This window comes from Tympanuchus pallidicinctus, unplaced genomic scaffold (assembly GCF_026119805.1).
Source record: "Tympanuchus pallidicinctus isolate F22 unplaced genomic scaffold, pur_lepc_1.0 scaffold22, whole genome shotgun sequence".
Taxonomy (NCBI): Eukaryota; Metazoa; Chordata; class Aves; order Galliformes; family Phasianidae; genus Tympanuchus; species Tympanuchus pallidicinctus.
The window spans coordinates 24,772,260-24,786,962 of record NW_026294739.1 but is presented as its reverse complement, the minus strand read 5'-3'; the positions used below and the strand labels follow the sequence as shown (position 1 = coordinate 24,786,962).

Here is a 14,703-nt window from a genome sequence, read left to right as displayed (position 1 = left end):
AAAAAGGTTAAACACAGCAAGAGCCCTGGAAGGGAGGAGAGGTGCCCCGTCAAATCTTCAGTGTCATCAAGAACAGGAGAGCACGTGCTCAGCTGTGTTTATAAGCACCTAGAGAATAATAGAGTGATAAACAGCCACTGCAAACTGCTTTCTGCTCAGCTGACGAGGTAACCAGCCCCTTGGTGAAGGTAAAAGCAGTGTGTCTTGGCAGAGGTGAGGCTGCTGAGTCCCACCTGATGCTCCCATAAGGGAGCTGTGGGAGAAGAACTCGGGCTGAATCTCTTCTCCTAGCGCCTGCTGGCTGCTTGGGTTTGTTGGCTGCGCTGAGGAGATGGCTCAGATGCACGCTCCAAGTCCATCCTCAGTCTAGGTCTGGTTAGTATTCTGGTTGCACTGGGGTCTGCCCCCCAGGCTGAAGTTGCTCCAGCTCCAGCCACCTGGCGTAGGTGAAAGAAGCAGTTATCTGTGTCCCTTTCCTTTGGCACGTGCTTGTGTCTGCTCCTTGGAGGCAAGGGGCAGAAGCTGAAACCAGCTGGCAGGTCTCCGCTCAGAAGGAGCGGTCGGCAGAGCTTGCAGGTACCGCTTTCCTGAGCACTTGCAGATCACTTTACAGAGCTGCTTTGTTTACAGTGGCTGTTCTAAACACTGAACTGCCACAAACTGATGCTGCATATCCTGCAGTGGAGATGTACAGCTAGTACCAGCGCGTGGGGTGAATTTCTGGACCTACGTTTGCGTTGGCCGTGCGATAGAAAAAGATCCGAGGGATTTCACACCTCTTCGTTTTCCAGCCGTCAGCCTGAGCCACCAAAGAAGGAGAAGGAGGCTTCGGCCATCGCCGCCGCTCAGTCGAAGAGGGCAGACGAATGGAAGGACCCCTGGCGACGATCCAAGTCCCCCAAAAAGAAACTGGGGCTGTCTGTGTCTCCCAGCCGTGCCCGTAGGCGCCGGAAAACCTCTGCATCTTCAGCTTCTGCTTCTGGTTCTTCAAGGTAAGGGAAGAGCGTGGTCGCATCCGAGCCTTGGCAGCTCTCCCTCACACCGAGGGAGTGCGGTGTGCTTCTGTCATTGGCAGAATGGAGGTGTTTGGGGAAGCAGTTTGAGGCTTGCTGCTCAATAGCTGCCGTGGATGCTAGTGTATGGGAGGTAGGGAGGTGCCAGGCACAGGGGTCGTGTAGACATGGGTGCTGTGAAGAGCTGTGGTGTATTGAAGGCTAAGCAGCAGCATGGCCTTGGGAAAAATAACTCTGTAGGGATGCTGTTCAAGGTGAAAGCTGGCCTGTAGGAGCTGGAAACTGCAGGAATTGGTGCCTCTTCACTGGAGGAGTGCTAGAGAGATGAGGAAAAGCATGATGCTACCTGGGAAAAAACTGGGTCTGTGGAGGCTTGACAGGAGGCCAAGAGAGGTGCAGAGATGCTTGGAAACCAGGGCGGGGGAGATAAGTCCACTTCTCAGAAAGAAAGATAAAAAAGAAGTGCCTTGAATCTAGGAAAGCTGAGGCATAAGCTGGATCCATTTCCTTTGAATGTTTGAACTTGAAGCTCCTGTAAAGAGGGAAAAAATGGATCAGAGGAGAACGAGGAACACAGTGAATTGAAGATACAGATCTATAAACCAAAGCCCTCCTGAACCAAATAGGTTTTTTTCACTGGAGTTGCTGCACTGTTGGTTCTTCCGTTTTCTCCTATGTGTGTGACCCAACCTAACGGGGGGATGGCCTGGGAAAAGATGTGCTAGGAGTTCTCAGAAAGGGATGGTAAGTCATTAGGTAAAGGAAAGGGAAGCCTAGAAGCAATAGAATCGTGACTTAGAGAAAAGCTGGGATGGGGACTGAGGAAAGGCTGCAGTCCTGGAAGGCCCTCCAGGAGAGGGCAGGCGCTTTTGGAGCAGTGTTTGAGAACTTGGAAGGAGTGTACCTTGGGCTCTCAGGACTTCTCAAGAGGCACTGAATGAAATGCTTTTTTTGCAGGTCCTCTTCTCGGTCGTCCACCTACTCTGGTTCAGGCTCCTCACGATCTCGTTCCAGATCGTCCTCTTACAGCTCTTACTCCAGCCGCTCTTCAAGACACAGCTCTTTCTCAGGCAGCAGGTCCAGGTAATGGGTTTGAAAGGAATCAGATCCCGTTTCCCAAACGTTTACTCGTGGCTTCTTTTGGTGCTGCTTTAAAAGCAAATAGCCAACTCCTGAAACAAGATCTTGGATCCGCTCCTGGGTGAGGGAAACGCGAGAGACTGTGAGGCAGCCTGCTGCTTCAGTTGTGGAATGAAGCAGATGTGTCAGCCACCCCCTCCTCTCCCCTGTGCTCCCACCCACGTGTATCCTGCTGCTGTGGCTGGGCTGTTTCCCATGCTTGTGGCAAGCAGGCAGTTGTAGGAGCCTGGCTGAGATGAACGTTTCCATCATTTGCATTTTATGATTGGAAGTTGTTGGCATCTCTTTCTTACTGCTGCACTGGGATTTTGTATTTTAAAGAGGCAAATCGCAGTTCTTTAATAAAGCAGCCCATGCAGTTTTGTCTTGTGATAGTCCTGACACTTCAAAGTAACAATCCTGTGTCCCGTCCTAATTAAACACGGGCATGTTTATAGCTCTGCCACTTCCTTGCCCCTGCAGACAGTTGCCCAAATCTGGAATATGCATAGTGGGAGAACTGGCTCCCTAGATAGGCACCTCTTCAGAGCTGAAATTGCACCAAGCCTCAGAGTGAATTGTTTAGTTGATAGTAGAGCGTGGCTTCATCTGGAAGGGGGATTTCTCTTAGGAGAGTCTCCAGCCTTCCAGCACATACATCTTTCTAGCAGAGCAGGCTGACATTCCTCAGCCACCCCATTCCAGCCTCTGTTCCACGCGTGGCAATGCCAAGCATTCAGGACACTTAAATTAGCATTCCTCTCTCTGAAGGTGGGAGAGTGAGGAACACTGCAAATGAGTGCAGTAAAGGTTCTTCAGAAAGCAAGTCACCAAGGCATCTCAAGTACTAAGCTGCAAGGAGGGCACTTCCAGTCTTGCCAGTCAGGAGAATCACCCAGTGACAACATCTGGGGTGCTGGATGAGTGACAACATCTGGTCTTCTTCCTTTCCAGGTCACGGTCCTTCTCATCATCACCCTCTCCTTCCCCAACACCATCTCCACACAAGCCACTCATGAAGGCTAAAGGGGACTTGTTACCACCTGCTGGTAAAGGGTAAGCCTTTAAATGACACAGCACAGAAAAGCTTCCAAACAGCAGCCGAATTCCTGACCCGAGTCAGACCTTTCTGACCTTCTTGACAGATTAAGGAAGAAGAGGAAGATGCAAAGCTTCACTTGCATAGAGTTGTGTTTTGCTTTGCATGGCAGCACTTTCACATCTTAAATTCAAGTTAAACTCTAGGAGTGTCCTTCAGTATTGTATGTATGCATGGGGGTTGAAACGCATACATGATTTGCTATTTAAATACTGTGCGTGCAGAATGCTTACACAGGAGCTCTGCAAAAGCCCAATTCATTCATCTACTGTAGTTTTAGCTAATGCTCGCCCTTAGAATAACAAAGTAGTCCAGACTCATCTGCTTTTAGTATTGGAGACAAATTGAAGAAGTGCTGTGGCTCTGGAACTGTTTGTTGAGCAGGCTATGAATACGTGAGTGCTGTTTCCGTATAGTTTTTTATACTGCTCTTTTGAATGTTTGAAGTTGCTGTTTCACAAACTGCAGTAACAGGCAGTAAGTTACAGATAGTTGGAGGTGTCACAACAGCTGAGTGATGTCACCACTGCTAAGGTCACCTGCAAACCAGTTACATCATGGGAATCCCCCTGCATCCTCCAGCATATGGGACAGTACCCTTTGCCACACTTGTTGTACCTCCTCGACCTGCTTTACTATTATTTGGTTTTTTCCTCCTCAAATCAGAAGGATCAGCCCTTTAAGGACACATTCTTTGCCTGCTGCCACATCTTTATACCTTTCCAGTATACACTGCAGTTTGGTAACACTTAACATCAGGCAGCAACCTGCACTAGCAGGGGGATTGGTTTGGCTGTGTAACATTGCATGCACTCGATCCCATGTTCTTCAGAGAATGAATTTAGATATTCTTAAACACGGAGGAATGAGGAGTCTCTGTTTTAGTATGCAGGCAGCTGCCTCCTCCCCAGTTAATAGCAGGTGTGACTGCACTGCTGGGGATGCTGAGCTGCATCTAGAGCAGAGGTTGGAATGCTCTGAGCAGTGCCAAAGTGATCCCCATCTCCCGTGCTGGATAAAGTGACAAAGTCCATGCACAGCAGTGTGAGATTTACCATCAAGTATTCTGCAGGGTAGAAAAGCATGGACTCGACTGAGAGACAGCAGCGATTCTGCACGGTCTGCTTCACGAGTTCATTGGCAGGTAGAAAATATCTCCAGCATTCACTGCTGTGCAGAGCAGCTCCTCTCTGAGGAGGTGACTTGATTGAGGCAACAGATCCCTTCCAGGGGGTCTCTGTTGTTTGAGAGCAGCTTGGTGAGACCAGTTTGCTTTCTGCAGATTGCACAGCACCGGTTACCAGTGCGTTTAGAAACTGTCTGTGTTCTGTTCCTTGCGAGGTTGATCGTGAGTGTGACTTTATCTTACAGTGAAAAATCAGTGAAGAAACTAGCTGCCCTTCCCGTCCCTCAGCCGCTCGCTAAAATTACAGCAGCTGCACCAGAGCCAGCCAAACCAGGGGATAATAGGGAGGCAAGAAGGAAGGAACGTCAGACCAGAACTCCACCCAGGAGGTAAGAAAGCTGTGGGGTGGAGTGAGGTTTGATCTCCTGGAAGATAGAGCAAGTCCTGAGCTTGTCTCTAGAGTACCTGTTATGAGGGCTGCTCAGTGTTGAAGGAGAAATGTGTTTCCTGGGGTGGGAAGGAAGCGGGAAGATGGAGCTGGTCCATCAGCATCCAGCAGTGCTGTGTCCTGAGCACAGCTCTCTTTTCTCCTCCTGCGATGTGTCTGAACCTCTCACTGGGGCTCCTTCTGTCTGTCCTCTGATTGTTTTTGTTGTCTTCTGCTCTTCCCTTTGCATTTGAAATGAGAGAAGCTTCTGATAGCATTCAAACAGGGAGTGCTCATCTCTATGTAAATATTTTAATCGGGCCTGATCTACTCTGTATTTTAAAATGTTACGGAATGCATGCAGGTAGCACTGCCTGTTCTTGGAGAGGCACTGAGTCAGCTGAACAGAGCTGAAGCTCTTGGAGCATCCTTCCTGCACTGTAAGTTTTGAATCCCGGTGCAGTGCCTGTGTGCTCTGGCAGTGGAAGCTTGGTGGGCAGGAAGCAGAGTGCAGGCTGCTGTCCTGCAGTAAGACACATGATTTGTTCTGGATCAGGGGATGATGCTTTACAGCAGTGTGTTTTGGAGGAGGCTGTACATCTGCTGTGCGTGCAGGTTTTTGGAAGCATTCTCAATTCTTAATTTTGCATGGGATTACCTCTCCTGTTCCTCGCCAGTAGCTGCAGAGAAGGGCTGGAGCTGAGCAGTTTTTTTCCATAGGTGAAAATTGATCACTGACATTTCTTTTCCATAGAAACTTCTTCCATTCCAGTTTCTGTTTCACTAGTTGATCAGATTTTTCCCTTCTTCTTTATCCCAGTCTTGGTTTGTTGGCTTTTTTTCTTGCAAGTTCCTGCCCAAAGCCCGCTGCCCTACGCTCTGACAGCTCTGTTTATGTCAGTGCTGGTGAGTTACTCAGAAAATGCATATGGTTATTTAGAGAGCCTGAAATACAATGTAGTCCCGCCGTGTTCTGCAGAGAGCAGTTTTTCTTCATAGGAAGCATTTGCTCCTGGTGTCAGTGTGGGATTAAGCAGCTTCAGCTCGTCTGGCTCTGACTCGCGTGGCTCAGTCTTGCATGAAGTCTGTACTGTTCACAAAAGGGATGGAGGGAAAACAACGCGGAGAAGAGCATCCAAACCAATTCCCGTTGGCAAAGCACCATTCTTTCACACAGTACAGCAGAGCAGTGTGCCAACACCGTGCTGCAGCTGCCCCTGCTCAGCATCCTGCAGCCCCGTGTGGCCGGGTGCAGCGAGCTGAGCGCTGTTGCTGTGTTGCAGGCGGACCATCAGCGGCAGCATCAGCGGCAGCGCCAGCAGCTACAGCGGCTCCAGCTCCCGCTCCAGGTCTCTGTCCCGCTCCCTCTCCAGATCTCATTCCAGATCATCGTCTGCCTCAGCCTCCCACTCCCCATCTGGATCCAGGAAATCCAGGTACGGCCTTGTGGCCCTCTGTAGCGGCACATTCTAACTGTTTGTTGGTGTCCATGCTTTTCTACAACGAAGGCTCTCTCTAGGTTCCGGTATCAGCAGCTGCAGGCAAGTAGGATGTGTTCCTGCTTGTTCCTTCTTGTTGTGAACGTGTTCCTTCTCGTGGTGTTACAAATCCTGAGTCCTGAATCACGGCAGAGGCCTCGTGGCTTCATCAAGGAAACAATTTGCCGTGTGCAGAACTGTCTGTGTTCGCCTAAACCATCACTAAAGCTGTTTCTCCAGGTCTTAGCTTAACATTTTGTCTTGCTGTGGGAAAGGGAAAAAAAAAAACCAAAACAAAACCAAAAACCAAACCACTCCACATCTTAATTTATTTACAAGGTAACAGTTTTGGTCTGTGGAGCTTTGCAATTCTAAACCTCCGTTCCCTCCAGTTACTGGATGTCCTTAGGGAAGATGCTGGGCCCAGCAGGAAGGTGGGTCAGAAAACACCTAAAAGGCCTCACCAATGATATTTTTGCTTTGCTGTGAAGTTGCACGACCAGTTCCCTTTGCATTTAGCCCCGAGTGACTAGTTCAGTGGCTGTTAGTCTGTGAGATCTGTAAACAGCTAACTCCCTCCAGTAAAAAGTCATCAGATCAATCTCTTTCAAGTCCTTCCTTTCAGCCCTCTTGCGTCTCTGGTACGCAGGAATCCCTGGAACTTCAGAGGCGGCCTTGAAATGTGAAGCTTCCCAGTAAGGAAGTACAGGCACACAGCTAGACCTGCCTAAAGCCAGTGGATAAAACAGGATTTGGCTCAGCCCAGCTTTAATTCGCATATCTGAGCTCTGTGAAACTCCCAGGTTCAATATCCGCGTTATTTTACGGAAATGCAGACTTGTTTACAACGTGCCTGCTGCCTTCATCAGATCAGGCAGGGGTGATGCAAGAAGTTCAGAGAGCACTCAGCTGTGCGCTGCCCTGCTGCACGAGGGCTTGAGAAGAGATGTGTGCAAAACTGCAGTGCAGGTGTTGCTTGTGTGGCACTGCGCTGGTTGCTTTTGCAGGTGCGTAGACAAGGAGGAAACTTCTAGGAAATAGTCTGTACCCAAGCCAAGTTTGCTGTCACACAAGCAAACAGGAGCTTTCCCAAAGATTGTGGCTCATCCAGTCGCTGTTGTGCCTTCAGCAAGGCCTTCTCCCAGGGCTCAGCTGTGGCTCTGGCATGGATACCCATGGGTAGCAACTTTGCAGCTCGTTGCAGGGCATGTCTGCGTTGTGGCTGCTGCAGGCTGTGTGGTTGTGCACAGCCCAGCTTTCGGTGAGTGAGCCTGACTCTTGCCTGCAGAACCTGCTGGAGAGGCTGCATAAATATTCATGGGGTTAGCATACAGCTGGTCCTGCCTGGCAGTGGCTGTGTGTGAGCCAGCTCCTGCCTGGCTGGGATTTGAGCACAGCTATGCTGGAGACTTGCTCCTGCAGGGGAGCCCACTTGTGCTTAGCCCTGTATAGCGTGTTCCCAAGTACAAAGTCTTTCTCAAGTAAGTAGGACTGTCTGACATTCGTGGTGTTGTGACTCCACGAGCAGATAGCCATCTTACAGGCTTCCTTCCCTGTCATTACCACTCCTGACAGTATGTGCATCCTCAGAGCAGGCAGCTGGGCTCTCCTGTACCCTGGGGAGATGTGGGCAGTAGGGCTCGAGGTGTTGAAAGCCTCCATGAATAAATGTGTACCAAGCAACAAAAACACTGCTGGGAAACCCTTGACAACCTGAGCTGCAGTGCTGACATGTACATGCTAGCACACACCCTGCTTTCACTTTTTGTTTACTGGAGTAACAGTGACCTGTTTAAGTTTGTTGCCTTAATCCTGTTTATAAATAAACAGCACTTTCCAGACTTCCATCTGACACATTCTAGATTTTCCTATTGCCAGCCCCCTAGGAGCTTTTGTCCTTTTGTTGGATACTTCCTGCCCTGGGAGCTGCCATCCCAGCCGCTCTGTTTTGGGGAATTAAAACAAAGGCATCTGTCTCACTGCTGCTTTCTCCTCCTGTTCCTGACTGCAGTGGCTTCTTGGCTCTTTCCAGGTCCCTGAGTGTGAGCAGCGTTTCTTCTGTCTCCAGTGCCTCCTCCAGCAGCAGCTCTGTGCGCAGCGCCGACTCAGAAGACATGTATGCAGACCTGGCCAGCCCTGTCTCCTCAGCCAGCTCTCGATCCCCAACCCCTGCACAGCAGAAGAAAGGTAGAGGTACCTGGTTTGCTTTTTTTTGTTCTTCTTCTCTAAGGGGCCCTGGGTAAAGAAAGGGAGAGGTGTGCAGACAGTTTGGTGATGCTCCGGGCCCCTGGAAAATGGTTGAGCAGCTCACAAGGGCTTGGGGTGGGCTAAGGGAGTCCAGAGGCTTCCCCCGAGGCTCATGGAGAAGGGAAGATGTAGAGCTTTCCTCCATGTAGCTGTGGCTCTAAAGCTGCTTTCTCGTGCCCTCACGTTCTGCCTGATGTTCCCTCGCCTCGTTTTGTTCCCTTTCACCTCTGCACCTCTGATGCCCAATCTTCTGGATGGATCCAGCATCGTGTTGCACGTCCCCTGTTCTTTTTTGACAGCAGCAGAGGTAGCAGCGAGAGCTTTTTGTTCTTTGTCCTTACGTTAAGTGTTCCCCCTGCGGAAGTTACGGCTTCCTGGATCTTTTGAACCTGGGGCCACGTGCAGTGCTAACTGTGGGGGCATTTTCAGTCTGTGATGGAGCAGCATCCTCCCAAAGGGAGGGCAGGAGAAAGGAACTGGTTACAAACCGCTCCATCTGCACTTTGGTTTCGACAGGAAAGTCGAAAAAAGAAGATAGTGCTAAAGAGGAAAAACGGAAACGGGACGTGCCTGCTCAGCTGAAAGCAGCCAAGCCCACCCAGGGGGGCAAATCCCAGCAGCTCCTCCAGGCCCAGCAGCCTACAGCCCCCCAGGCCCAGCAAGGGGGTTTCAGCGCTCACAAAGAGATCAAACTGACGCTCTTGAATAAGGTGAGAGCAGGGGTGGCTGCGGTTCCTTGCGCTCAGGGGTCCGAGGGATGGGACCTCAGGGGAGGTCCGAGCTGCAGGGCCACGGGCTGGAAAAGGGAGCTCTGGGGCCAGTGCTGTGAGGATGAGCTCAGCAGGTAGTTCTGCAGCTGGGATTGGCGAGGCTGCAGACAGAACCTGTCTGGCAGCACACACCCTGCGGTGGCTGGGGCTTGGGACCGTGTTGGCGGCTCCCCTGGGGCGCATTCCTGCTGCAGCTTCAAGGGCTGTTCCCTGCTTTCTCGAAGGCTGCAGACGAAGGTCCCACATGTGCTAGGGCCTTGCCCACTGAAGGCGTGCTGGCAGTGAGCTGTCCTCCTGCTGGCCTGCTCCAGAGCCGACTGCTGGCAAGTCATTAACTGAGTCAGGAGGTAAAAGTGGTGACTGCTGCATGCGGCAGCTGGAAGCACTGAGCCCCGTGCCCCAGTTGAGTGCCTTCAGCAGGGGAACTGTCTTGGATCATGTGAGAGTTTGGCCTCGTGGGGCTTTGTGCTGGAGCGGGGCGTTGGCTCCCATCACGTGGTTGGTTCCTGGTTTTGAAGTGTTCACGTGGTTATTTATTTTTTGTTTTGTCTGAATTCCCCATTGCAGTCTGAGGCTGCAGTTTTCCCTACTTCCCTGTGCTGTGACGTAGGGCATCTTTATCGAGTCTGTGAAGCATGCTCTGCAGGGAGGAGTGTGCAATTACACCTAACGACCGGCTGGCACCGGGTGCTGGAAGGCACAGCTGGTTGGCATTTGCTGTCCTTGGTGGCAGTGATGGTGGGGACTGGTATGCACAGAGTTTAATCACAGAGATGTGCTGGTGTTGGTGAGCCAGCGCGTGGCTGGCACCTGTCACAGGAAATCACCTGCTCACTTCCCTCCCTGGAGGGAAACGGCTGCTCAGTCCTGCTGTCTCTTTCATTCCATTTAGGCAGCTGACAAAGGAAGCAGGAAGAGATATGAGCCAGCAGACAAAGACAGGCCGACCTCTCCTCCTGCCAAACGGGCGAACCTGTCACCAGACAGAGGTGAGACACAGCCCTCAGAGGGGTTCCTCTGCTGCTGGAGGCAGCCCAGCTCAAGGGACAGCGTCCTCTGGGAGTCCCCTTGCTGCAGGGGTTAACTGCAGGCGTGTGCCCTCCCAAACCCTCAGATAACGTGGGCAGATTAGCTGTCCTGCTGCAACAACATGGTGGAGGTGAGATGCTGCGGTCTGCCTGTGAAGTCAGCGAGGTGAGGTCAGCCCTGGGCCTGGCTGTGCCTAGCTGTCTTGTGGTGTGCCTTGCCAGTGCCTGGCTCCACTGTGTCTGTGTAACTCCCTACGAGAAACCAAAGCAGCCCTTATTTTCCATCTCCACTGTAGGTACATGTCCATCTGTCCCACAAAGGCTGCCCATCCTCCTCTAACGGCACTGCTTGTGGTTGCTGAGTTCTCAGGGTCTTCACCCTGTATTTCTGTGTATCACAACGGGATCTCAGCCTCCAGTGATAGAGGTTCTGGCAGTGCTTGGAGGGGGAGTGCAGGCTGCCAAGGCTCCAGGATGAGTGCAATACTCGGCTGCATCATCCATCCTGTGAAATGAGATGATTTCCCCACTCGTGTGTGACACAATCTGATCTGCCCTGCGTGTTTAGAAAGACACAGGCTTTCCAAGTGTCCTCCTGTGTCTGAGTCCTCAGCAGCACTATTAGCATCTTGCAAAACCCAGCTCATATGCTGCATTGAGAGGGACTGCATGCAAAGAACAAGAGGGGAGTGGATGGCCAGAGATGCCTGGTTTTGACGTAGTGAACCAGTGCTGACACGTGATGTTGTTTTCCCTGTTGTCTCAGCTGTAGGTGTATCTTGTTGACTCTGGGTGCTAGCCAGAAAAAAATTTCTGTGCTAATAACCTGATTGCATTCAACTACTGCAGTGTGGAAGGGACTCGGTGAGGCTGAAGTTCACTGGGATGTAGTTCACAGGTGCTGGGCTGCAGACAGGTGAATGATCTAGTAAAGTGTGCTGATTTTATAGTTCTAGACATAGTTGTGCACTTAATTTGCTCTCTAAACATGATACTATACATGATAACATTTTTTAGACCAGGACTGTAGCCCTGACTGAGCGTGAGTGCAGCTTGTGCAGAAGTATTGTGGCACAGAGCGGATGAGTGCATCCTGAGCATCACGTCCCTCTTTCTGTAACTTTGCTGTGACCAAACCTGCACCACCCTCAGCCTGGGCTTCTCGTGCAGCTCGCACACCCTGTTAGCTGTGGCTGATGCAGAGCCAGCGTCGGTGCCTGCATGCCTGTTGTACAAACTGGATGATCTGCCTGGGGGTAATGGAGCACCGGTTTGGTGCATTGGGGTGCAGCTGCCCCACAGGTTTGCAAGCAGAGCTCAGTGACGAGCAAGAACATCTCACCTTTCATTTTCCTGGTAGGCTCTCGCGACAGGAAGGCGACTGGGAGAGCTTCATCACCCAAACAGGAGCGGCAGAGGGGCCAGAACCCAAAACCATCTCCTGCACAGGCAGACAGGTGAGTGCCTGCTTGTGCTCAGAGGTCTCTGGGGATAAGGCTGGAGCAGAAGAGCCAAAGCCAGGGCTTGTGGTGGGAGGCCTCATCTCCCTGAAGGCACAGCCCTGCAGAGAAGACCCTGTGCTCTCCTCAAGCCTTTCCCAGGTGAGGTGAGGCTCACACTGGGAAGGTGGGCATTCCTGGTGTCTTGCCTGAGAAGCTCTTGTGCTCCTTCACATTTCTCCAGCTTGTTCCTCCTCTTGGGGCAGCTCTGAGGCTCTCTGACTGTAGCAGTTTCCAGTTGTTGCTATGGAGGCACAGAGAGAGGAAGGACGCAGAGCTCTTGGGCAGGAGCCAGAGGTGCTCAGGGGTTCATGCAGAAGCTGCCACTAAGCTGTTCCGGCTCAGAAACAAGCAGGAGCCCGGGGGGTTTCTTGAGGTCAGTTCCGTCAAGAGGAGCCAACTGGGTTAGATGCGAGCTCAGTTGTGCCTCTGCTTCATGTTAGCCTTGTGAGAGAGAAACTGCAGCCCCTTCCTGCTTCTGCTGAACTCCTCTGTGGGTGCCCAGTTTTCTTTCTTCTTAGCTTGGCCTGCTGGAGAGGTTAGATCAGGGCCCTGGGGCGAGCAGGTGGGTGATGGCTGGTGCCATTCCATCCCCTCTGGTGATGTGGCCAGCTCATGTCCGTGTCTTGGCAAGGCATCTGCTGCTGGGAATGTCCCCCTGCAGAACTGGATGTGCAGCTGCAGGGGCCTGGGGCTGTGCTGCACATTGAGCCCTTTGGCTAAAGGGCTGTGGAGTGGCACACCTAAAGCTTCCTCGGTCCTCCTCACCCAGAGCCAGACTGCACTGCCTTGCATTTCCCTGGTGTCATAGCAGGGATCTCCATGGACAAGCGCCCCTGGCCTCCTGTCATCCCTTCTGCCCAGCCTGGGGCAGGAGCGAGCCTCAACTTCTGTGCATCAGAGTCTTCCCAAGCCAAAATCTAGCCCCAGCTACCACAACCCTATCCTGGGCTGGGAAAAGAGGTCCCGTTTTCTTGTGTCAAAGAGGAACCTCGGCCTTTAGCGTCTTGTGGTGTTCGCAGCATCCTTGCTGATGCTCCCTCTGCTGCTGTTTGTGTTGGCACCGTCGTGTGCTGGGTTTGGCACGCCGTGGGCTGGTTAAGGAGCAGTGGATTCCCAGAGTTGGGAGGTCAGTGACTATTCCCAAATCTTTGAGGCTGTTTGGGTCACTGCTGCTTCGTTAGAACAGAAAGGAGTGTGACATGGGGTGTGAGGAGGGACCCCCGCAGTGCCAGATCTGCACCACAGGGACACAACGGAGACCACAACAGCTGCCACGCCATCAGCACGGCCCTATGGGGCTGTGGCACCAAGCTGACCTCTCAGGCTCCCTCTCTTCCAGCTGCTTTGCTACACCAAGCCCTCATCTCTCCCCAGTGTGAGTTCTGTTTCCATCAGCCCCCAGCTCACCTCTCCGTCCCTTCTCTCCCGCAGGAAGCGCCAGCTCTCGCCGCAGTCCAAGAGCTCCAGCAAAGTAACGAGCATCCCAGGCAAAGCAACAGAGCCCGGCCCTGCAGGTGCCAAGGGGGGCAAATCCAGCACGCTGTCACGGCGTGAGGAGCTCCTCAAACAGCTCAAAGCAGTGGAAGATGCCATCGCTCGCAAGCGAGCCAAAATCCCTGGGAAAGTATAATGCTGCCCTGCAGTGACTGTTGACGTTTTTATAAATAGCAGCAAAGCGGCCACTTTTTGGGATTTTGCAGTTCTGTCTTGATTTATTTTTTTTTTGGCTGCGGTTCTTTTAAAAAAAAAAAAAGAAAGAAAAAAGAGAAAAAAAAAAAAAAAGAGAAAAAAACACATGAAAAAAAACAAAAAGAGAAATAAAGATGGATGTTGGTCAGCGCTGTGACGCCCTGTGGCTCCCTGTGGGGCAGGGCAGCCCGTGCTGGCGCCAGGATGGGGGTCACCCCCTCCCCTTCCCTCCCTTCTTTTTTTCTCCCATGTAAATTATGCACAGAGGACTCCAGCCCCGTGGGATGCTCTCACTGCTTCCCCCTCTTCCTCTCTCCCCCCTCTCCTCTTTGCTAAGCCTCCAGTTGTATCTTAGTTAGCCCTGCTGTGTGTTGAGTGTCATCAGCCATGCAGTTCTCTATACTGTGTAACGAGAGAGCCGAAAACTGCTGTGAACTACTGGCGACATCCTGCCCCCCTCCCCCCCCACCAGGAACAAAAATATATATATATTCTTGACTCTAAAAGTCCCCATTGGGAAAGCAACCTGTCTTTTATTTGAAGCCTCGGCTGCTTTGAGTTGAGCGGAAAGGAGCCCCGAAGGCCTTTTGTGGGATGTCTGTCTCCTTTTCTCCCGTTGGGTTTGGTTGGTTGGGTTTTTTTTTTTCCTTTTTTTTTTTGTTTTGTTTTTTTTTTGAGGGATCTTCCCTGAAATAAAGTATTTTGATAACCAGCTCCTCCTCTCTCTGTCACCTCAGCCATCCCCTGCTTTTCAGCCCCCTATAAGCAGCCCTATGGGACCGGGGGGGGTTGGTTGACACCCCCCCAATTACCCGAGCCCCTTTGCGCCCCCCCAAAAGCTCCCACCTCAGCCCTTTCCAAGGTTGCCCAATTCGGGATTTCTGCTCCAGGTTCACAGCAGCCCCGGAACGTGACGGTGAAATCACCGCTCAGCTTGCGCAACGGAGCGGCGCAGTGACAGCTCCGGGGATCGTCCCGTCCTCGGCACGGCAGCTTGGCTTCCCTAAGGGGGTCAGCGTGCGGGTGGGCTTCACCCGGCGACCCCATTCGTATTCCCAGCCACCATCACCCCTTCTTCTTTACTCTGTGACCCCAAAAACCCCACGGCCGTCCTACCGAAGCCCTGTTTGCCCGTTTTCCCCCTCCCGGCACACGCGCAGCGGGCCGAGGCCGGCTGCTTTCCCAGCTCCCCTCCTCGCAGGGCT

The 14,703-nt window shown here is 52.1% G+C and overlaps 1 protein-coding gene across 5 annotated transcripts in view; it reads left to right on the top strand.

Annotated features, from left to right (window-relative positions):
* Positions 1-13,979, top strand: part of ZC3H18 (zinc finger CCCH-type containing 18) — a 40,017-nt gene extending 26,038 nt beyond the window's left edge. For 4 of the 5 annotated variants that reach the window (XM_052686241.1, XM_052686240.1, XM_052686239.1 and 1 more), the window contains 10 exons: positions 792-992; positions 1,971-2,096; positions 3,087-3,188; positions 4,603-4,746; positions 6,068-6,220; positions 8,295-8,455; positions 9,026-9,219; positions 10,172-10,268; positions 11,668-11,764; positions 13,241-13,979. In XM_052686241.1, coding sequence (XP_052542201.1) covers positions 792-992; positions 1,971-2,096; positions 3,087-3,188; positions 4,603-4,746; positions 6,068-6,220; positions 8,295-8,455; positions 9,026-9,219; positions 10,172-10,268; positions 11,668-11,764; positions 13,241-13,439 — 1,474 coding nt within the window. In that variant the 3' untranslated portion in view covers positions 13,440-13,979. The remainder of the gene's footprint in view (positions 1-791; positions 993-1,970; positions 2,097-3,086; positions 3,189-4,602; positions 4,747-6,067; positions 6,221-8,294; positions 8,456-9,025; positions 9,220-10,171; positions 10,269-11,667; positions 11,765-13,240) is intronic. The other variant, XM_052686242.1, reaches the window with a different exon arrangement.
* The last annotated feature ends 724 nt before the right edge of the window (positions 13,980-14,703 follow it).